General features: G+C 35.8%; 1 protein-coding gene across 12 annotated transcripts in view; it reads right to left on the reverse strand.

The window, feature by feature from the left end:
- RASAL2 (RAS protein activator like 2) overlaps positions 1-24,192 on the reverse strand; it is a 382,318-nt gene that overhangs the window by 73,106 nt on the left and 285,020 nt on the right. For all 12 annotated transcript variants that reach the window (XM_033428154.2, XM_033428151.2, XM_033428152.2 and 9 more), the window contains one exon: positions 18,083-18,189. In XM_033428154.2, coding sequence (XP_033284045.1) covers positions 18,083-18,189 — 107 coding nt within the window. The remainder of the gene's footprint in view (positions 1-18,082; positions 18,190-24,192) is intronic.

Here is a 24,192-nt window from a genome sequence, read left to right on the forward strand (position 1 = left end):
TCTAGAGCACAGGCTCAGTAGTTGTGGTGCACAGGCTTAGTTGCTCCACGGCATGTGGGATCTTCCCAGGCCAGGGCTCGAACCCATGTCCCCTGCACTGGCAGGCAGATTCTTAACCACTGTGCCACCAGGGAAGCCCTGTCCTTCATTTTTAAATAACGCTTTATATGTTACGAATATTTTCTCCCAGTCAGTCGGTCGTTTTCTAATTTTTAAAAAATAATAAATTTATTTATTTATTTATTTATGGCTGCATTGGGTCTTCGTTGTTGGGTCTTCATTGCTGCGCATGGGCTTTCTCTAGTTGTGGCGAGCGGGGGCTACTCTTCGTTTTGGGGTTGTTTTTTAACTTTAAAAAAATATTTATTTACTTATGGCTGCATTGGGTCTTCGCTGCTGCACACAGGCTTTCTCTAGTTGCGGTGAGCGGGGGCTACTCTTCGTTGTAGTGTGTGGGCTTCTCACTGTGGTGGTTTCTCTTGTTGCAGAGCTCAGACTAGCTGCGCAGGCTTCAGTAGTTGTGGCGCATGGGCTTAGTTGCTCCTTGGCATGTGGGATCTTCCCAGACCAGGGCTTGAACCGGTGTCCCCTGCATTGGCAGATTCTCAACCACTGCGCCACCAGGGAAGTCCCTGTTTTTTAACTTTGTTATGATGTTTTTTACCATGCACTTAAAAAAAAATTTTTTTTTTGTCTCTGGCTTTTCAGTAACCATTCATTACAGAAGAATATTTTTTAAGGTTAAAGAGGCATTCCTCTGTTTTCTTCTAGTAGTTGTATCATTTATTTATTTATTTATTTGTTTGTTTGTTTATTACACTTAGATCCCTAATCCATTTGGAGTTTACGCTTGTGTAAGGTAGCAGATACACCTTACATCTAATTTTATCTTTTTTTCCAAATGGCCACTCAGTTGTCCCTACACTATTTATTTTGAATACCAAATACTATTTAGTTTGAATACCAATGGTTTTGAAAACCATTCTTGATTTCTCTAACAGGAGTTAGTCTCTCACTTCTGATTACGTAAGATGTTTTGTTTATACTACTGTTTCTTTCTGTTTGACCAATAATTAGTTCTATTCCTATTTTATATCCCTTACTGAGTCTTAACTCCTAAAGGCAAACATTACTGAGCTCATCTTTGTATTTCTTCAATGCTTAGCACACAATGGGCTACTTAATATATATTTGCTAAACGCTAATAATGATTAACCGGAATTATTAAGAAAATTCCAATTCACTCAAGAAAGTAGGGAAAATATCTAATACATCTGAAGGAAAAAAAACCCTCAACATTATTAAAATAAAACCGAATCTGGTGTTTAAAGAGGGAAAATTTAGTATCTGAAATACGCACTTCTGTAGACCACCTTAGTTCCTGCTAATGAGGTATATGTTGATTTTCTTATGACTAGAAGAGACTGCTGATCTTACTCAAGTTCACAGAGTATGACTATTAAGGAAGATGGCTTTAAGGGATAAAATAATGAGAAACGAAGGGTCAAAACTAAGAAAGATAACACTCCCCCTAAGTGAGGACTATTAGTCTATTGGATAGTCTCCCAGAGGTTATCATGGAAGCCTGAAAAAGTATCATATAATGTGAAAGACGTTTTTTCATTGTCAGGGGAGATGAACTAGATGAATTTAATTGAAATTTTCTAGCTCTCATTTCTAGGACTCTAAGAATAACAGCATCATAGATGAAGGGGAGCTTTGGAGCCTATTAGTTGTTTAAAAAAATAAAATTCTTCCTGCCGCTGGTGAAACAAAATGCGCCTAAAACCCGTATTATGGAAATGGTGGTGAGCAAAAGGTACAAGTAAAACAACGTAATTACTCTTTACTAATGCCTATCAGGGTAGGCTTTTATTTATTTATTTTTAAAGTATAGAATAAAGTGGGGGAAGGCAGGGAGAAATGCACAATGGAAAAGATTTTACTAGGCATATTTATATAACTTCTAGAGGCTATTTCCTAACTGTACTCTTTTCTAATGCTGCAAAGATTTTTTTCCATTATGAATTCAGGCCCCAAAATATTAACAAATTGGTTCTTAGTACATGATACCTTTTAATCTGCAAACCTGAAAAGATCTTAAAATATTTGTGTGGTATTTCATTATCATAAAAAAGGCACCATAGGCCTTAGAAGAAGTCAAACAATTTGCTCTTGGTCACACAAGGGAGATGCTAGCTGAACATACATTAAAAAATACAGTTCTTACCACTCTTTTCCCTGTTCTATGTCCAAATTCTTAAATGCTTATAATATGAAGTCCTTGTACTGATACTCTGGCATAATTAAAAATGCCGGTAACACTGGCCCTAGATCACATGGACAGAAGAGTGTAAAGCCTTTTTCAACTGCAGGTAGCTGATTTTAATGGAGAAGTTCTCCTGAGTGACAGTGATGGTCTCACTGACTGCATAAGATATGAGCCCACGTAGCCAAGGACAGATCATCAGGTTTTGACCTTCACTTCTGCCAGATGTAGTATCTTTTTTTTTCATTTAACTTTTAAAAGGCTGAGAGAAGACCATATTACTACACCTCCAATTATTCTTTGAGTGAGAAGCAAACTAAGATAGTCCCCATGAGTCATTCTTTCTACCATTAATCTAATAGGGCTTTCAGTGAAAGAAAATTATTTCTTTCTACTCACTGTATTCCACCCTTAATTCTATTTTACTTAACAGATTAATGTAGAATCTTTTTTTAAAAATCCAGTATACAATGTTGATTAATTTAAAACCATCACCTAATGATGAAGATGCTATGGCATAAAAGGTTAATGTCTTTACAATGTGCATACGCTGGGCAATCATGAATGTCACCTATTTATTGAGTTTTCATAAACAGATTAAGAAAAAGAAAATGTCATTGCTGGAGTTGTAAGATGAATAAGATACAGTCTTGATTTTCTAAAAGAGCGGTTTTAAAAAAATATTGTCATTTTTTTAAAGTTTTATTTTTATTGAAGTATAGTTAATTTACAATGTTGTGTTAGTTTCAGCAAAGTGATTTAGTTATAGATACATATGTATCTATTTTTTTTTCAGATTCTTTCCCCTTATAGGTTATTACAAAATATTGAGTACAGTTCCCAGTGCTATACAGTAAATCCTTGTTGGTTACCTATTTTATATGTAGTAGTGGGTATCTATTAATCCCAAACTCCTATTTTATCCCCCTTCTCCCCTTTCCCCTTTGTCAACCATAAGTTTGTTTTCTATGTCTGTGGATCTATTTCTATTTTGTATATAAGTTCATCTGTATCATTTTTTAAGATTCCACATATAAGTGATATCATATGATATGTCTTTCTCTGTCTTACTTCACTTAGTATGATAATCTCTAGGTCCATCCATGTTGCTGCAAATGGCATTATTTCATTCTTTTTTATGACTACTATTCCATTGTATAAATATACCACATCTTCCTTATGTATTCATCTGTTGATGGACATTTAGGTTGCTTCCATGTCTTGGCTATTGTAAATAGTGCTGCAGTGAACATTGGGGTGCATGTGTCTTTTTGAATTATGGTTTTCTCTGGATATATGCCCAGGAGTGGGACTGAAGGATCAGATGATAGCTCTATTTTCAGTTTTTTAGGAACCTCCATACTGTTCTCCATAGTAGCTGTACTAATTTACATTACCAAAACTAAAGTAACCAAAACAGTATGGTACTGGCACAAAAACAGAAACAGAGATAATGGAACAGGACAGAAAGCCCAGAAATAAACACATGTACCTATAGTCAATTAATCTAAGACAAAGGAGGTAAGAATATACAACGGAGAAAAGACAGTCTCTTCAATAAGTGGTGCTGGGAAAACTGAACAGCTACAAGTAAAAGAATGAAATTAGAACACTCTCAAACATCACACACAAAATAAACTCAAAATGGATTAAAGACGTAAATGTAAGACCAGATACTATAAAACTCCTGGAAGAAAACACAGGCAGAACACTTTTTGACATAAATCGCAGCAATATCTTTTTGGATCTATCTCCTAGAGTAATGGAAATAAAACCAAAAATGAACAAATGGCACCTAATTAAACTTAAAAGCTTTTGCACAGCAAAGGAAACCACAAACAAAACGAAAAGAGAACCCTCAGAATGGGAGAAAATATTTGCAAATGATGCAACCAATAAGGGATTAATCTCAAAATATAAAAACGGCTCATACAGCTCAATATCAAAAACCAAACAACCCAATCAAAAAATGGGAAGAAGTCTAAATAGACATTTCTCCAAAGAAGACATACAGATGGCCAAAAGGCACATGAAAATGTGCTCAACATTGCTAATTATTAGAGAAATACAAATCAAAACTATAATGAGGTATCACCTCACACCAGTCAGAATGGCCGTCATCAAAAAGTCTACAAATAGGGCTTCCCTGGTGGTGCAGTGGTTGAGAGTCCACCTGCCGATGCAGGGGACACGGGTTCGTGCCCCGATCCGGGAAGATCCCACATGCTGCGGAGCGGCTGGGCCCGTGAGCCATGGCCGCTGAGCCTGCACGTCCGGAGCCTGTGCTCCTCAACGGGAGAGGCCACAACAGTGAGAGGCCCGCGTACTGCAAAAAAAAAAAAAAAAAAAAAAAAAAAAGTCTACAAATAATAAATGCTAGAGAGGGTGTGGAGAAAAAGGAACCCTCCTAGAAGAGTAGTTTTTAAATTGTCTGGACTATGCATCAAACGAGTAAAATATTGTTGGTGTGCATTCCTAAAACTGTTTACTTATAAAATATAAGAATGTTCTGATGTATGACTATAAAACAATCAAGAACGTAAAAATTTTAAATAGTGAAATTTAAAAAATCAAACATTTATTATTTTCTTTCTGCAACCCAAATGGATTGTTCTGTGTACCCTCTGAGGTATGTACACCCCATTCTGGAGACTACTGACTAGAATATCATAGACCACGGAAGGCGACTATATACATAATGGCCCTACAATACAGTGGTATCAGTATTATAATGGGTAAATGCACATTCCGAAGGAAGGACAGAGGAGGTCAAGGCTAATATTGCCTACAAGAGGCAGGGAGACACTGGAGCTGAGTTTTGAAGGATGAGAATACTTTTAGGGAGTACAGAAGGTGGCCTTACTAGGCAGAAATGTGCAAAGAAACCTGAGAAAACTTGTTTGAGGAACTTAAGTTTGATTAAGATGGAGCACTCTTTAAGTTTGGAGGCTTAAAGAACTGGGGGTAGGGAAGGGGGTACTGGGTATAAAGAAATGAGACTGGAAGGGCAGCAGAAAACTAGATAATGAAAGGCTCTCTGTGCCAAGTTAACTTTGGTTTTGATCACCCAGTAAAATACAAGTTAAACGCAAAAGGTTTCAGCACATAACTGATGCTTTTTGAAGGAAAAGCTAGCTATGTCTGAAGACATTCAAATGAGGGGAAGGAAGAATGGAAAGAGGGAGGAGAGTGGAAAGAACCTACTGTGCAAGCCAAATAAAATGTACAAAATTTGTTCACGTCCATGGGTGTGGGACCATACAGAGCCACTAAAGGACTTTAACCAAGGGAGAGTCAAGTAATGATCAGATTTAAATTTTAAAGAGACCACTCTGGCAGCAGTGTGAAAGCTAAAGTGGGTGAAGGAGGAATCGGAGGCCAGGAGATGAGTCAAAATCCCCACTGTATTAGGGACCAACTACATATTTTGAGTGGCTCAGTACAAAATATTAGGGCCCTTGTTCAAAAAGCAGGAAAACAGTGCCATTAAGTACTAAAATAGAAAATGTTTCCCAACGGTCTCTCTCTCCATCTGCTATGGTATTTTTCATTTGCTATTTAATGTCATGTTCCCTCGGGCGCCAAGGCAAGAAGTGCAGACCTTCACAGATGCCTGGGGCCCTAGCCCACAACTCACTGTGTGGGTGACCCACTGGCTATTAGGTTGCCCCTTCCCAGCCACCAAACCCATGTGCCATGCCCTGGCCCAGGGCAGGGAAGTTGAGCCAGGTTTCTTCCCTTCCCATGGCTGCCACTCCAACTCACTAGGTACCTGGAATTGGGGATGAATAGAGTCTTGCCTCAATTGGGTTGTGGTCTCTGGCCACCTGTCAGACACCAGTGAAGAGGACAGGTAAGGGCAAGGACAGCCCTGCCAAGAGTGCACAGCCTAATCCCTACCTTTCTTATGCTTGTGCACAGGCCCCGTTTGGGTGATAGCTGTGGCTGGGTGAGGCAGAGAGAAGAAGGGAGGCTGGTGGGAAAGTGGGAAATGTAGAATCCAGCCCAGAGAGGCAGTGGGAGGTGGTACTGTGCCTTGGTTCCAAGTCCCTGCACGTGCTCCATTATCCCATTGGACTTCACTTACAAAACACAAATCACAAATCCAAAAATGAATCATTAAGAATTTTGAGATGTCAACCACTGAGCATTAACCTCCATACAGAGGACCTTCCTGAGTGCAGGCCCTGTGCATTGCACTGGTCTCATACTCATGAAGCCAAGCCTGACTCTTAGGTTTTTGGCTCTGGGAAGTGAAGAAATTTGTAGTACTACAAAGTTAGAAATTCAGAGGGAAAAGAGTTTTGGGGAAAAACATAAGTGGGTACAGTTTGGAGCAAGTTAAATTTAAATTACTATGGGACACTGGAACTAGGCATTAGGAGAATACTAACAGAAGACTGTTTAGAAGGCTGTCAAAACAATATCACTTTATATTCCCTGATTTGTGGATCATTAATTACATTGCTATAAAAAGTCATAAAAGCATCCCTCTAATATGAAGATCTCAGCACTAATGAAAGCTAAAAGAGTATTCCGTGCAAATGGAAAAGAAAAGAAAGCTGAGGTAGCAATACTTATATCAGGCAAAATAGACTTTAAAAGAAAGATTGTAGCAAGAGACAAAGAAGGACATTACATAACGATAAAGGGATCAATCTAACGAGAAGATATAACAATTGTAAATACATGTGTACCCAACAGAGGAGCACCTACATACATAAAGCAAATATTAACAAACATAACGGGAGAAACTGACAGTAAGGCACTAATAGTAAGTGACCTTAATACCCCACTTACATCAGTGGACAAATTATCCAGACAGAAAATCAGTAAGGAAACACTGGCCTTAAATGAAACATTAGACGAGACGGAATAATAGGTATATAATGAGAACATTTCATCCAAAAACAGCAGAATGCACATTCTTTTCAGGTGCACATGGAACATTCCCCAGGATAGATTACATGCTAGGTCACAGAACAATTCTCAATAAATTTAAGAAGATTAAAATCACATCAAATATCTTTTCTGCGGTATGACACTAGAAATCAAACACTAGGGGGAAAAAACTCCAAAAACAGCAGGCTAGTAAACAACCAACAGGTCACCGAAGAAATTAGAGGAAATTAAAAAATACCCGGAGAAAAATGATAAATGAAAACACAGTGATCTAAAATCTAAGGGACACAGTAAAAACAGTTCTAAGAGGGAATTTTATAGTGATACAAGTCTACCTCACAAAACAAGAAAAATCTCAAATAAACAGTCTAACCCTACACCTAAAGGAACTTGAAAAAGAAGGACAGACAAAACTGAAAGTTAGGAGAAGTAAAGAAATAATAAAGATCAGAGTGGAAATAAATAAAATAGAGACTAAAAAGACAATTAAAAAGATCAGTGAAACTAAGAGCTGGTTCTTTGAAAAGATAAAAAAAAATTGATAAACTTAACTCTGCAAGAAAAAAAGAGCTAGGGCTCAAATCAATAACATCAGAAGTGAAAAATGAGAAGTTACAACTGACAGCACAGAAAGACAAAGGATCATAAGAGACTAAGAGGAGCAACTATATGCCAATAAAGTGGACAACCTAGAAGAAATGAACAAATTCCTAGAAATGTACAATCTCCAAGACTGAATCAGGAAGAAATAGAAACTATTAACAGACCTATTACCAGTTACTGATTAATTTATTAAATTATTTATTTTTGGCCACGCTGTGTGGCTTGTGGGATATTAGTTCCCCAACCAGAAACTGAACCTGGGCCCATGGCAGTGAAAGTGCTGAGTTCTAACAACTGGACCAGCAGGGAATTCCCTGAATCAGTAATTTAAAAAACTCCCAATAAACAAAAGTCCAGGATTAGATGGCTTCACAGGTGAATTTTACTAAATATTTAAAGAAGAATTAACACCTATCCTTCTCAAACTACTCCAAAAAGTTGAAGAGAAAGGAATGCTTCCAAACTCAGTCTATGAGGCCAGCATCACCCTGATACCAAAACAAGACAAAGATATCAAAAAAAAAAAAAAAAGAAAAAGAAAAAAAGAAAGAAAGAAAGGAAGAAAGAAAATTACAGTCCAAGATCACTGATAACACAGATTCAAAAATCCTCAACAAAATATTAGCAAACCAAATCCAACAATACATTAAAAAAATCGCATACCATGATCAAGATGGATTTATCCCAGGGACACAAGAATTTTTCAGTATTTGCAAATCAATCAATGTGATACACCACATTAACAAACTGAAGAATAAAAATCACATGATTATCTCAATAGATGCAAAATAAGCTTTTGACAAATTTCAACATCAATTTATGATAAAAATTCTCCAGGAAGTGGGCATAGTGGGAACATATACCTCAACATAATAAAGGTCATATATGATAGGCCCATAGCTTACATCATACTCAACAGTGAAAAGCTGAAATTATTTCCTCTAAGATCAGGAACAAGACAAGGATGCCCACTCTCGCCACTTTAATTCAACATAGCGTTGGACGTCCTAGCCACAGCAATCATACAAGAAAAAGAAATAAAAAGGAATCCAAACTAGAAAGGAAGAAGTAAAACTGTCACTGTTTGTAGATGACACGATACTATACGTAGAAAATCCTAAAGATACCACCAGAAGACTACTAGAGGTCATCAATGAATTCAGTCAAGTTGCAGGATACAAAATTAATATACAGAAATCTGTTGTATTTCTATACACTATCAACAAACTGTCAGAAAGAGAAATTAAGGAAACAATCCCATTTACAACTGCATCAAAAAGAATAAACCTACCTAAGGAGGTAAATGACCTGTACATGGATGGAAAGAATTAACGTTGTTAAAAATGACCATACTATCCAAGGCAATCTACAGATTCAATGTAATACCTATCAAAATACTAAGGATATTTTTCACAGAACTAGAACAAATAACTTTAAAATTTGCATGGAAACATAAAAAACCCTGACTAGCCAAAGTAATCTTGAGAAAGAAGAACAGAGCTGGAGGAATCACACTCCCTGACTTCAGACTATACTACAAAACTACAGTAATCAAAACAGTATGGTACTGGTATAAAAACAGACACACAGATCAATGGAACAGAATATAGAGCCCAGAAATAAACCCATGCTTATGTGGTCAATTAACCTATGACAAAGGAGGCAAGAATATACAATAAGGAAAAGACAACCTTTTCAATAAATGGGAAAACTGAAGAGTTATATGCAAGAGAATCAAACTGGATTACGTTCTCACACCATATATAAAAATAAAATCAAGATGGATTAGAGACCCAGATGTAAGACCTGAAGCCATAAAACTCCTAGAAGAAAATATAGGCAGTATGCTCTTTGACATCAGTCTTAGCAATAGTTTTTTGGAGCTGTCTCCTCAGGCAAGGGAAACAAAAGCAAAAATAAACAAGTGGGACTACAACAAACTTAAAAGTTTTCGCACATCAACAAAAAGACAGTCTACTGAATAGAATAAAATATTTGCAAACAATATATCCAATAAGGGGTTAATATCCAAAATATACAAAGAAGTTATACAACTCATCATCAAAAAAACAAACAAGCTGATTAATAAATGGGTGGAGGACCTGAAGAGATATTTTTTCCAAAGAAGACATACAGATGGCCAACAGACACCTGAAAAGATGCTCAAGATCACTAATCATCAGGGAAACACAAATCAAGACCACAATGAGATAACACCTCACACCTGTCAGAATGGCTATCATCAAAAAGACAACAAATAAGAAGTGGTGACAAAGAAGTAGAGATATGGGAACCTTTATACACTGTTGGTGGGAATGCAAATTGGTACAACCACTATGGAAAACATTATGGAGGTTCCTCAAAAGATTAAAAGTAGAACTACCATAACAGCCACCAATTCCACTTCCGGGTATTTACCTGAAGGAAACAAAAACATTAATTTGAAAAGACATGCACAGCAATGTTCACTGCAGCATTATTTACAATAGTCAAGATATGGAAACAATCTAAGTATCTATTGATAGATAAATAGATGAAGAAGATGTAGTATGTATGTGTGTGTATGTTTGTGTGTAACACACACATACACTAGACTGTCGGCCATTAAAAAAATAAAACAAAATCTTGCCATTTGTGACAACATGGATGGATCTAGAGGGTATTTTGCTAAGTGAAATAAAGTCAGACAGAGAATGACAAATACAGTATGATCTCACTGCTATGTGGAATGTAAAAACAAAACAAACAAATAAAACAAAATGAAAAACAGACTCATAGATACAGAGAACAGATGGTGGTTGCCAGAGAAGAGAGAGTGAATTAGGAAGGGGATTAAGAGGTACAAACCTCCAGTTATAAAATAAACAAGCCATGTGGATGTAATATATAGGATAAGGAATATGGTGAATAATATTGTAATAACTTTGTATGGGGACAGATCATTAGTAGACTTATCATGGGGACCATTTCATTGTATGCAAATGTCAAATCACTATGCAGTACACCTGAAAAGAACATAATATTGTACATCAACTAGTTTTCAGTTAAAAAATAAGTAAATGATAAATTGAAATACATAGATGTTTAATATAAAACAAACAAACCATTTAAAGATCCAGTGGAGTGGTACTGGCATTGATTATAAAATTAAATGGCCTGATGGTAGGAAGGCACCTCAGGGGTATTACTGTTTACCAGTAATGCTTGTACCTTGTTGACTATAGGTACAGCTAAGAAGTACAAAAATACCTTTCTGTACAGCTAACCCTAGCAAATCAAGAATTTGGCAAGGTTTCCTTTGTATATTTCTAACTTCCTAACTTCTTTGAAAGGAGAAAGCATCTGATATCAGTTATACTTAGTGGTTAACTATATGCTCCCCTAAGTGAGTATTAGCCCTTCAAAACGTTTATCTCTGGTTGTGATATGAAAATAGTTAAGCCTCTACTTCCCCATTAAAACAGAAGAAAAATATCTTGGCTTTGAGGAGATGGCCTTATAGTACACTATCCTTAAGAAAGAACTATATTTGAGTTCATCCTGTCCTCTCTCTCAAACAGCCCTCTTCTCCTGGACAGGATAAGTTGGAATCTCCACTAGTTAGCACTATTGCAAACCTATTTCTAGGAATAACCATAGATTGAGGAGGTTTTCCATCATTCTTTGATTCTTTCAAGTTTAGGATCTTGGCAATATTCCCTGCCATTCCTGCTCTCTTCCTCCAGGTATTTGCTATCTGCTTTCTATCCTCCTTAAGGGGTTGTATCTATCCTTAATCCTTTTTTCTTTTCTCCAAATTTTACATTTCCTAGGGTGTTTATTGTTAAAAGATTTTAAAATTACACCCGTTCTGATTACAAAATGATTTAGAGGTATAGTTAATATTTAATATCTTCAGACTATAATTTTTCTTTTCAGACATCCCTATGTTTATTATATTATTTTTACCTCTGGTAGTAATATTTTGATAGACACATAATATGAATATGTATTCATATATACATGAATACAAATGTTCTCTTTATTGAAAAGGTATCACTGAAGGGTAATCCTACTATTTTAACTCCATGCAGATGGTCAGGAAAGAGAAGAAAGATGAATAAAGAATCTTTAAGCAGCAGAGGAAAGAACTTTAAGTGTCCTGGAATACAACAGCAATGAGAATATAAAAGTTGAAACAGGATTGTAGCTCAGGTGCTATGAATTCAAATTGAATATTTTACTGCTAAAACAGATTCTTAGGCTGGTCAAAGGCCACTCTGCCACAATAAAGCAAGTATTTTGTAAAATTAGACTGGTCATCTGAACTGACTGTGGTAAACACTCAGAAGGGCAACTAATATACAACACAGCAACTTGTTTGTGAGCGATAGCATGCCACTGAGAAACTATCACTTGCTAGTTTTTTATGGCAGACTTGAAGGTACAAAAGAAGGCACTGATGTCCACAGGGAATACATTGACTAAGTGGGTTCCTAATACTTTAACCACTCATTTAGACAAATAGTTCTCAACCCTGGTTGCATGTTAGAATCATCTGGAAAGGTTTTAAAAAATACAGAAGACTGGGTTCTAGTCCAGAGATTCTGATTTAACTGGTCTGAGGTGGAGCCCAGGCAGCAGTATTTTTTGAAGTTCCTTAGATGATTTTTGTGTACAGCCAGAGTTGAAAACCACTGGTTTAGACAATGAACACTTTCTGGTCTTTATTAAGTGGGCATGAAGCTTTCTGTCTCTTTGTTTACCTTGGAAAAACAAAGATCTTATTGAGGATTCTATTCAAAACAACGGCTAATACCAACTGAGCCCGATTATCTCAATACTTAAGGAAGGATGTAACGTTACTTTTTTTTTTTTTTTCAGAATTTAACTTAGTCTACATTTATTCCTCTAAAGCTTTACTTTCTTCTAAAAACTATGCAAAGGTTCCATCTTTTGACAGTCTTTTGTACCTAGTATGTCTGATTGGGAATGCTCAGGAGTCACTGTGACAAGAACACAAGGAGGGTTACATAGGAATAGTCGGTTACTGCTTTAGTTCAACTTTGCATTCTGGTTGTCTTGGCATGTATTTTAGTGCCTGAATTCTTTCAGAGCCAAGCTCAAGGCTAATATAAATGAAGCAGCTGTGACTGCATTGTGTTACATTCACAGGGAAGGCCAACTCAGACCATTGTGTTATGGAAATGAAAACACTAAGCGAAGCACCTGGCCCAGTACACAGCAGCTTTCTTTCAGCCAAAGCTAAATTGATGGCAACGTCTAAGGAGAAGTGATACAAAAATCATAAATATCAATAGTCACTTTATAAATAGAATATTAAAGAAAGAAGCCTGTCGCAAAAACTCAGGCAATGTGAAACAAATATATACAATTACAAGATGTTAGCATATTCCCTTTCTGAATTAAATTTAAGTACCTGGATAACTTTTCATTAGTTTACTCATTCCTTTCCAGTCACTCTTGTAACATCATTTAAATGGAGTTTTAACAATATATAAAACATACAATGGATATTTTATTTTAAAATATAGTTTTATATATAGTTTTAACAATATATAAAACATACAATGGATATTTTATTTGTGTTCAAAACACAAATATGACAAAGGCAAAAAGTCTAGCAGGATGTTAAAGAAAAAAATGAAAAATAGTATCTTTAAAAAGAGGCAAAAAACTATTCAAATGACTAAAATTGTTCTTGAAGAATGTAATAGTCAAAATTCAAATCTGCAAAAACATTGCCAGCTTATACGTATATCTGACACCTAAATTGTTCAAAGAAATATCCACAGAGATAAATCATTAAATAAAGAATCCTACCTAGTTTCACTTCCCAACCTAAGTAGAAAGAGTATATACTACATACATAAAATACCATAGCCCTGGATTCCAAATATAAATTAAGATCTCTCTTTGTTGAAGAGAAAAAAAAAAAGGTAACTATTTTGCGCAGGTGCCCTCCTTTACTCCAAATGATCTCTTAGTAGTTATTAAATGGTTTAGTAATCCACTTGACTAGAGACATCATCTGTAATACCAAGAGAGTAAGTGTGAAACATAGTCACTTGATTCAGGTTCTTAGATAACTCATTTATATTTTATCCACTCAACAACTACTTGTTGAGTGTTTCCTATATGCAAGGCTCTGTCGTTAGACATTGGGGTAGCTACAAAGATGACTCTACTCAATGCTCTGCGGTGACCTAAATGGGAAGGAAACCCAAAAAAGAGGGGATATATGTATACGTATAGCTGATTCATTTTGCTGTACAGTAGAAACTACCACAACATTGTAAAGCAACTATACTCCAATTTAAAAAAAAAGTTAAGTAGAAGAGATATTTATTGTCTAATGAGGCACACAGACCTACAAACAAATAACTGCAATTGGAATTAAGGTGAAGAGATATGGAATCAGAGTGGAGGAAGAACTGAATAACTACCCTGCAGATCTCTGCTTTTCTTATGCCTATGATTAGCTATAAGTACAAATACATTTAAACATTCCCAAAAGCTGAGACCTTAACTTAACCTATAGGTTCAGTGGCTATGACTTCCTTGTTTCATTTCTTACATTCTTATTTTTAAACTTATTGACTCTGCTGTCTATCTGCATAAAGATGGATTAGACTAAGTAAGGAATATACATGAATATACTACTTACTAGTTACCCATTTTAAGTTTAGAAAATATAAGTTTGGGGGAATAAGGAAGATATACAAAGATATATATCCTTTCTGCCTTATCTAGCAGCAGTCAGCAGGATACAAACAACTCTTATCCATTGGCTTCTGGGGATCTCTCAAAGGCTAACCACTATTCTAGAACTACAAGCAGTGTCAGCTGATAGCCAGGGGTGGGTGCTGGACTGGCCTATTGAATGATAGCCCCTTACCTATCACCCTGAGTTCAGATAGTAATAGCAAGAAGAGTCACTTAGGTTAGAGTCAAGTAATTTACCAGTATGTCCCAGTATTTATATAACTTGGTTTAGCTTTTAAGCGAAGACAAATATTTCAATTAAACCAATCTTTAATGCTTTAGTGGCCAGCAAAATTTAGTTAAGCTTGACAAACAAACCCGCTCACAGTCTTGCCCCAACCTACCTCTCCATCCTCTCTCTAGCCATTTTTGCCTACAGGCTTTTCAATTCCTGCCTCGAAAAGCAGGAAATGCTTTCCCATATTCCCTTGAAGCGTGAGTCACCTTATGAAGTGTGTCTTTCCAAAATGCTATTCCCTCAAGATGGAATACTCTCCTTCCCCTCTCAACTATTTTCATTCAGCCTTTGAAACGCAGCTGAAATACTGGCTCCTTGACAAAGCCTTAGCTTACACAGTGCATTGTTAAAAACCAGTGTCACCATGCTCATCTACCTCCTTACGAATCTGGTCATTTTTCTGTCTCTTGCTACTAGACTATAAGTTCTCTTGTATGGAAATTCTGTTGTGTTCATTTCTGTTTCCCCAGTACCAAGTAGAGTGCCAAGAAAGCATCAATAGTCTCATCAATATCAATTGGTGAATCACCAATACTTTGCCCAAAGTAAGCATTCATTAAGTGTGTCACTGTCAAGAATTTCCATCAAGACTTGTTAAAAATCTATTTCATCTGCCCTCAGGAAGCCTGAAAATAGATCTAGGAAGAATAAGGCCCTTTTGGAGAGTCCACAACTAGCTCCTTTTTGGGTCCTCCTGATGGGTAGTGAACCTGCTGTTCACCACAGCAAAGACACCTGAGTCTTTGAACTACAAGTACTTGTGCTTAAATCTCACCCCTGCCCCTTCATAAAGTTAACATGAAAATGATCTTTGAGGTACTATATAAGTAACTAAAAGTTAAGTATCTCAGTTAGGTTCCTTTTTGTACTGCTTTCCCATATTCAGAAAGTCTTTTGTGATATTTATTACAAAAATATTTTGTGTTGATCTGAAACTAGACATACTTCTTCTGGCAATACATTTAAGTGATGTAAGTCACATTAGCTATTGGTATCATATGGAGATTTAAAAAATACAATGTACTTCCACAGACATCCAAGTACTGCAGTGCCTCATTTAGCCAGCATATTTTGGTTTCTCTTAAAAGAATATAAATTATTTATCTAGCATTATCAAGGAGTGAGGAACTTCACAAACTAGATTTTTCGGAATAGCAATTTTTATAAAGCTTCACATATCTTTAAGATTTTAAATATTCTCAATGGATATATATCACACAATATTACACAGTTTCCAGTTTTAAAAAACAGCCTGGTACAAACAATATAATCTCACTTTTCCTTGATGATTCAGGACTATTATTATCAATGTCAATTACTACACTATGCACCATCCATCCTGTAATACGATGGTACCCTTAAGGACTATCAATAAGTATAAGGCTATCTGCCTTTATCCTAAATGAATTCAGATTGTTTTTATGACTCCTTGTTTTTCATTTTCTCTGCCTCCTCCCTCTACTCACTGACATTTTTTTTTTTGCCATTAAAAAAAAATTGCAGTCAGTGTGTTTGCATGGTTATTTTTCCAAACAATTGTCTAGATGAAGGCTTATGAATGGCTAAATTCTACTAGAGAGCTAAGTGCATGGGCTTTGTGACTGCAATTTGCTAATCAGGGGACCCTTCTTTCCCTCAGTATTTCTAAATCCATGACGTGGCCGAGATTGTAAAAAGAATAACAAATGAGGGAATTCCCTGGCGGTCCAGTGCTTAGGACTCAGCGTTCTCACTGCCGGGACCTGGGTTCGATCCCTGAGTAAGTGGTCTGTGAGTAGTGCTAGTTTTCATGTATATGCACCATTGGTTTATTACTTTTACTCAAAAATAATTAGCCTTATTATTAAGGTAAACCTTAAATTAGCTGTCAATTTATTGTTTAAATATAAATGAAAATTGTTATTTCTAATTAATTCAAATTTTAAAAGGCCAGTCATGAACTTCAGATTCAATATAGGAAGTATTTCAAAGTTACCACATTGCAGAGGAATATTCTTCTTCAGCTACTGATGTTGAAAAAAAAAAAAAATTAAGTATTCACCATTCTATTCTAGCATGACAGTAGTAAAAATTCAAATTCTAACTCAAACCTTTTCACCAAACTCTTTATATAGATAGTTAGTTTCACTATATTTGATTGGTTTCATCAGGAAAATAAGAAGGGGAAGGGAGAGAAAAGATGCTTTTTTCATTCATGAAAACAAATTTTAAATAGATAGTTATGTCTATTAGAATAAAGAAATTTAGTAAAAGGCATGAAATCCAGTATTTTAAAACTCCTGTCACGATTTGGTTAGAATATTAATCCAACACTTGCTTGTGGTCTTTAAAAATGAGAAGATTTGTAAAAATTTGAAAGGTGTCACAATAATAGATATTCACAAACTCTACAAGGCACCTAGATATAACAAGGGGAAATCTTGCTTCTCAGGATTAATGTAAAATAAAACATTCACTTTGGTTAATTTACAAGTGAATGCCAGCTTTATATCTCAAAATACCAGTTCTACTTAAAAGGTCATCCTAACTTTAAAAACTTGTATTGGAATAAAGAACACAACGTATTAACTTGGCTGAATTAAAAGAAAAAAAATCCTTTTTTTCCCAATAGAAAAGGCTATTTCTACTTTATACTGATTTCCAGTGTACCTATAATAATGACTAACTTCACGGATGTAATTCTTTTCAAGTTTAAAAGTAATTAATTTTAATAAAATGATATGAATAGAAAGTAAGTATATTTCTTATTCAATAAACAAAGAAAATGGATGAATTAAAATCTAGGCTACTCCAAGTTATATCAAAGAGGTCCAAATTGCAACTGGTAGTCACCTGACCTGATCACTTACAGACTTTCCATCTCAGCGTTCCTTCATATTTAATATTGATTCTCAGTACTGCCTAGTCAGTTTAAGGAGTATTTTTAACTGGAATATTTCTTCCAGGGTATTTCTTAAGCACTTATATAGTCATCTAAAAGATGGCTTAAGCAAAGCATAGACCAGGTTTCAGGATTAGAACTCACAACTGTCTAATTTTCTAATCTAATTTTCTGATTTTCTGCTCTGCAACTTTATGAGTCTCACCATTCTCTGCTTAGGCTCCATCACTAAAAACACTATACGCCGTCCTTTAAAAAAAAAAAATTCCTACCAGCATCTTCATAAAATTGTGATAGGTTTTAGTTAGTAACTTGATAAAGAAATTCTTGAAGAACAAAATGTTTTGATTTCTTAGCAACTGTCTCTAACTCTAAAAAGAAAGGAGAAAAGTAAAGTAATCTTTTAGAGAAAAGAAACACTTACTGGTACTTTGAAGGGTGAGGTATTTGCAGTATCCATAGAGTTGGGTTTCTCTGATGTACTGGTCCCTGAGATACTCCGTCTGCGGGGGGACCTTTCTGCTGGCACCTCTGGAAAAGAAAAAAAGAACATCATAAAAAACCCAAATTTAGGATCTTTCGCTAACCTGTAAAATTATTGATTTTTTTCTCACAAAAAATCAGTCTGCTTTAAAGATACATTACATTCTATCTCTACATAATTTGTTTCTTTATCTCTAAAGAGATATTATTGAGACACTAGGGAGACTTGGTCACTGTTAAGAATCTGCTTTACTGTGACAGCTTATATCTTTATGCACATATAAAAAGTAATTTCCTCTGAGCTATGTTTAATATCTCTAAGTTCACTTAATATTTGCATCTCAGTATATGAATCTACTTCTCTATGTCAGCAATATAGGAGTTAATATAATCCAGTGAAATTTTTTCATATTCTTGTGAACAAATTTTGCCTAGTGAACATGATTTGATGGTGTCTGCACAAAGGTCAAAGTTCAGTTCTGTGCAGATAAGATGATTCACTAGCCTGCAGCCAAAGGTCCATGAGAAGACTAAAAGCTGCTGCTAGGATAAAATAACATATATGCCTATGCTGATATAAAAATAGATCAGCTTCTCCTTGTTCTGGCAATATGACCTCACTAAGATCTTACTCTGGAATCCTAAATCTGTTCAAACTGACCTAACAAGCTTCAGATTTTGCAGATGATGTGGTATTCTCCAATTTAATTACTATACACTATATTAAGGTTACATTAAAAATTTTTATAGAGTGATATACATATATATGCATATATATATGCACATAAACACGCACACACAGATGATAGATATATACATATTATACCTTTATCACAACTGCTTCCCATCTCCACTTCAACTGACAGACATAGGAATCCAGCTTCTCAGATAACATTAGATAATCTCAACATGGACAAGGGAAAAAAAAAACACATCCTAAAAAGAGTATTCTGTGTTATCTTCCAGATCTTAAAAAATAAGGAGTAAATCGTGACTCCGGAGACTGACATTTTGATTCCTGCTGTTCTCCCTTTAAAAGATAGATGCAGTTTAAACTTCCATTTCTGGCCTCCTGGCCCCTGGGATCCGTGCTACTTCCACTTAAGAGAAAGCGTTTTTTCTCGCTCCCTCCCTGTGTCTTGCTCTTCCCCCTCCCTCTCTACAGCTTGCAGAGAGAGCAAGCGAGAAAGCAACACACAGGACTGCAGCTATTCAATCAATTGTTCCGACTGCACATCCTCATTAGTTACTTTCAGGCTATTAGCAGACGCCCAACCACTGCCTCCCCTCAGTTACAGCAAATTTCACAGTATTACACTAATCTGCAGAAGAAAAAACATTTCCTGAAATTTATATTCATCTAGTGCCAAAAGGACACCATTTTACACAGACCCAGTAATACACACAAATCAATCCCTCCTATGAAAATCCAGTTGGGAGTGCTTACCCTATTACTATCTTTGCGTGCTGGACACTGATTTTCTTCCGTGACTAAACATTTCTTCACTGTGACATCCTGACCAGTAAGACATAAGCCAAATCGCAACATGCCTAATGACCGAGAGGTTGACAACACAGCATCTTAAATGCGTGCAGTACAAGGAAGTTCCATGCTATTACTGTGTTTTAAAATTATGACCAATAACTGCCTCTCAACTTCTCTCTAACCATCTGTGGTTAAATGAGCCTTAATGTACAAAGCCATTTTCAGAATTAGGCACACATGAATTCTACTGCACATTTCTAAAAAATGGTACTATAATTAAAATTCATAGGAATGGCACAAAGCACTGAATTTAAACAAATCAGTTTGTCAGAGCACACTGAACAACAAGACCTTCAGACTCCAGGAAGATGACTTTAAAGGGTGATTATCTAAGTCAGGCAATTCTATATGGGGGGCAGGCAGGTGGGGATAGGGGCTGTTGAAGGTAGAAGGAGATCTCATCTTTCGTCTGATAATTACTGATCATTAGAAGATACATGAGATTGAATATTATAATATAATATATTTTAATCTCTGAATAATTGATGGAGAAACCATATTGGGAGAAAAATAAGTTCCATTAGCAAGGATAAAATGATCTAGTAAACAGTTTTCCTTAATTTGCAATGTTCTGGCTAAGGAAGGAAAAGAAACTTATCTCCTTACTGTCTTCCAAACATCTAATTTTAGTTTTCAGGCATATGAACTCATTACGTAAATATATTTCAGTGCTTTTAGCTATTTGAAATTATTTTGGCTATAATGAGCAACCACATTTCAAACCCTAACAATATGTTCTTTGTTATACTTATCTTTAGATTCTCTTTCTGTATCATGAAAAAAAAAATCACAACTCTGATGTAGCTTAAAGAGTGTCACTGGGGGCTTTCCTGGTGGCGCAGTGGTTGAGAGTCCGCCTGCTGATGCAGGGGACACGGGTTCGTGCTCCGGTCCGGGAAGATCCCACATGCCGCAGAGCGGCTAGGCCCGTGAGCCATGGCCACTGAGCCTGCACGTCTGGAGCCTGTGCTCCGCAACGGGAGAGGTCACAATAGTGAGAGGCCCGTGTACCGCAAAAAAAAAAAAAAAAAAAAAAAAAAAAGAATGTCACTGGGTTCAAAAAGAAGAAATTAAATTATTTTTGAAGTTTGAACAACTGCCATTAAAGAGGGAAAAGCCAGGAAACAAAATAAGCTAAATCAACTAATGATAAGAGGAGGAAGTCTACACTTCTTGACTTTCCCAGCCCTCACATCAGTGCAACTTATCTGCTGATGTCTTTGAATGTTAGGGTTGCTTAGTTTTCAGAAGATTCATAACTATTTGAAAGCTGAGAGAAGAACATATACCCAAAGAACTAATGACCACTTAGAAACAGGGGAGCAGCATCAGGAAGAGCAGAATTAACAACTTGCTGGATTAGTCACAGGCTGGCCTGCATGTTAAACTCGTCCAGCTACCTTTGACTTTAAAGCTTCAAGCAAAAAGGAAAGCTGCTACTATGCTCTTAAAGCTACATTTCTGCTGATTTGGATGGAAAATCTATACCAGTCCCAGTAGACCAAAATTAGACAGCTTTCTATCCTACCCGGCCCATTCTACATACTACTGCATTATTTTCACTTGCTGTAAAAATTAATATTCTTTTCATAGTCACAGTATTAAATTATAGTCATTTTAAAATATGCTCTCTCTCTAAGACAAGAGGCATATGATATTGTTTCGGTAGATAAAGGTCTAAAACTAATTTGTTCACTTTCTCACCCTCTAAAAATAATATTTTTCATCTTCAGATTGAAAGGCAAAAAAAGTTATAAAAAGTCCAGTTAAGTTTTAAATTTATCTCTTCATTTCCTTTGCCATTGGGTATGAACTGAGATGAGGTGACAACTTATAATAATGAGAGATAACCTCCAATACAGCTCCACATAGGATGATGTATTGAACAAAGAGAACATCTGGGTGCTTTTCTTAGCAGCTCTACCAACTATCTGTGTGATTACGTGTAAGCCATTTCAACCTTTCCTGCTCTGGTCTGTATTAATAAACTGGGTTATTCAGACCAACCAGAGATGAAGACAAGATGAATCAGTTTATATGCTTTGACCCAAAATTAGCTTTTTGGAAGAATGGGGCTCTCTAAATCCAAAATACATTATTACAATGTCATTTCCTCAAAATACACATTTTCTTCTATGTCAGTGTGCTTTGTTTTAAAAGTGTGGCAAAGTAATTGACAACTAGATAATTATAAGGGCAAAGGCACTTTTGGTGGAAGATGTGCCTATCTGACAAACAGAACTCAATTCTGCCTTTCAGACCTAATAGTGTGTTCATGGCCTTTAGTTTATTTATAATGAAGTCAATGTAACAAATGGTGTTTCAGGGAGGGAAAAAGAAGAGGACAGAGAAAGGGAGATGAGTAGGAACAATAATTTCACTACAGTAACTATAGTGAATAGGTAGATAGATGCATTGAGAAGGTGAGTGAGAGCCAATACTTAAGGAAGTGAAGAGGTCAGGCTTGTAGATTTATCAGGGAGGGAGGCTGCAGACAGAGGGAGAACAATACAGAGCTTCTAGGGTAAAGTGCAGCTGGGAGGCCAGTGGGGCTGCTGTCGGTAAGTGGGGACAAATAATAGCAGAAGGCCTAAGAGGAATTAGGGCAGGCGTGCTCAGATCATGTAGGCTTTGTAGGCCTACACATAAGGACTTGGCTTTTTACTCTGAAAGAAAAACCACCTGGTGAAATGCACTTCATCCAAAGGTACAAGTCACAAAGAAATACTATGGAGAGACACTTACTGGCACTTTCTTAATTTTTTTTTTTTTTTTTTAGGATTTTGAATAATGAATGTGATTGAAATGATTCTAGAATATTATTATGCTTGGAAAGAGAGTAAGGAAAATGCTTATATTAACTGAGGGTTAGGTTCTAAAAGCCTCTACAAATAAATGAGAAAAGTATCTATTATGTAATGTCATTATGATAAAATATCTATAAATATCAACTATATTTACTTTTTGTTCAGTCACATTTAACCAAATCTCATATACTGTCATGTCATACATGCATATACTTAACATAAACAACATAGCTAAAACTGTCATGAATTCTGATAATGTCTATTACTTAGAGTAAGTTACAATGGTTTTGTTTTGAAGTAGAGGAGATGATTCAAAAATACGTTTTTTTAGGAGAAAAAGATGTACTTCAAAATTATTTAAGTACCTCTTTTGTGAATAATTTGTCTAAGGCAGAAATATTTTTCTATTTTTATGATAATTTGAGTTAATGTTAAATGCTTGTTATGTGCTAACCACTGGGTCTAGTATCTCTTACTTAGTTCTTGTGGTAGCCCCTGAGGTAGTAGCAATTTATTACTCTCTTAGATGAAGGTGGAGGCAAAATCTAAAGAAGAGAATAACCTTACCAATGCGAAAGTAATTTCAGAAAATTCAAAACAAATGATAAACAGACCGAAGAAAGATATTTATAAAGTTTCGATTTGGTAGACAATGATGTAAGGAACCAAAATATCCTCCTTACAGCAAAATTCTCTAGTTATGACAGACCAGAAAAACATTACATGTTCACAGATGCAGTCAGATGGCATATACAGTATGTCTAAATACTTCACATTAATAGCAATCCAAGCCAATTCCTAGTAATTTTGTGTATAGAATTATAAAACATCAATGAATGTGAATGCTCTGTCAATTATAATTATTCACAGGTCCCATTAATATTTTTGACATTATATTTAGGAAACAAGTTCTCTATTGTTATCAAAAGGAAATTCTTTAGTTCACTTCAAAAACCTTTTCAAAAATCAAAAACATTTCAACAAAGCATGATAAAAAATTAAATACACACCAGAATGTTTGGTCACCCATTCAAGTCACTGGAATTTCAATGTGTATAGTGTTGCTGTGAATGAATCCACTTCGCTATCATCTATTTTCCCTTATATTGCAAAAATGATGACAAAATAGGATGTGATAAGTCCATGGCTCAAGTTATTAATGAATGAGTTAATAAGCAAATAACTTATTTCTCCATGCTGTGAATTCTAAATTAGGAGAATGCTTCTTCCACAGGAGGCACAGAAGACACTTAAGGAACAGAATAGGAAGGAAGGAATAGTATTAGGAAATGGGTTTGTACCTCTTTATCAAGAGGGCCTTTAATAACAAATGGCAAACATGAAAGAAAAAAAAAGGCTTCATGACGTTTCATACTTTTTGTTGGAGGATCCCTTAAAGGTAATGAGAGCTTAAAGATGAAGGTAGAGAAGAATTTTATAAAGGAAAAGTGACAAGAGCAAAGAGGAGAAAATTACATCCTGCATTTATATAGTTGCTAACAACATAGCACCTGGGTGTTTTATAGACTTCACCACCTGATTTTCAGTAGGACATTTTCTGCTGTATCTCACTTTTACTGCTGTAAAGCTGAGGCACTGACAGTCACTACCATTCAGCTCCTCTGGAGTACAAATCCCCAGAGCCACTTTAATTCATCCAATTTGTATCACTTAGACTGCAGTACTTCACTCAAACAA

This window comes from Orcinus orca, chromosome 1, assembly GCF_937001465.1.
Source record: "Orcinus orca chromosome 1, mOrcOrc1.1, whole genome shotgun sequence".
NCBI classification, from domain to species: Eukaryota; Metazoa; Chordata; class Mammalia; order Artiodactyla; family Delphinidae; genus Orcinus; species Orcinus orca.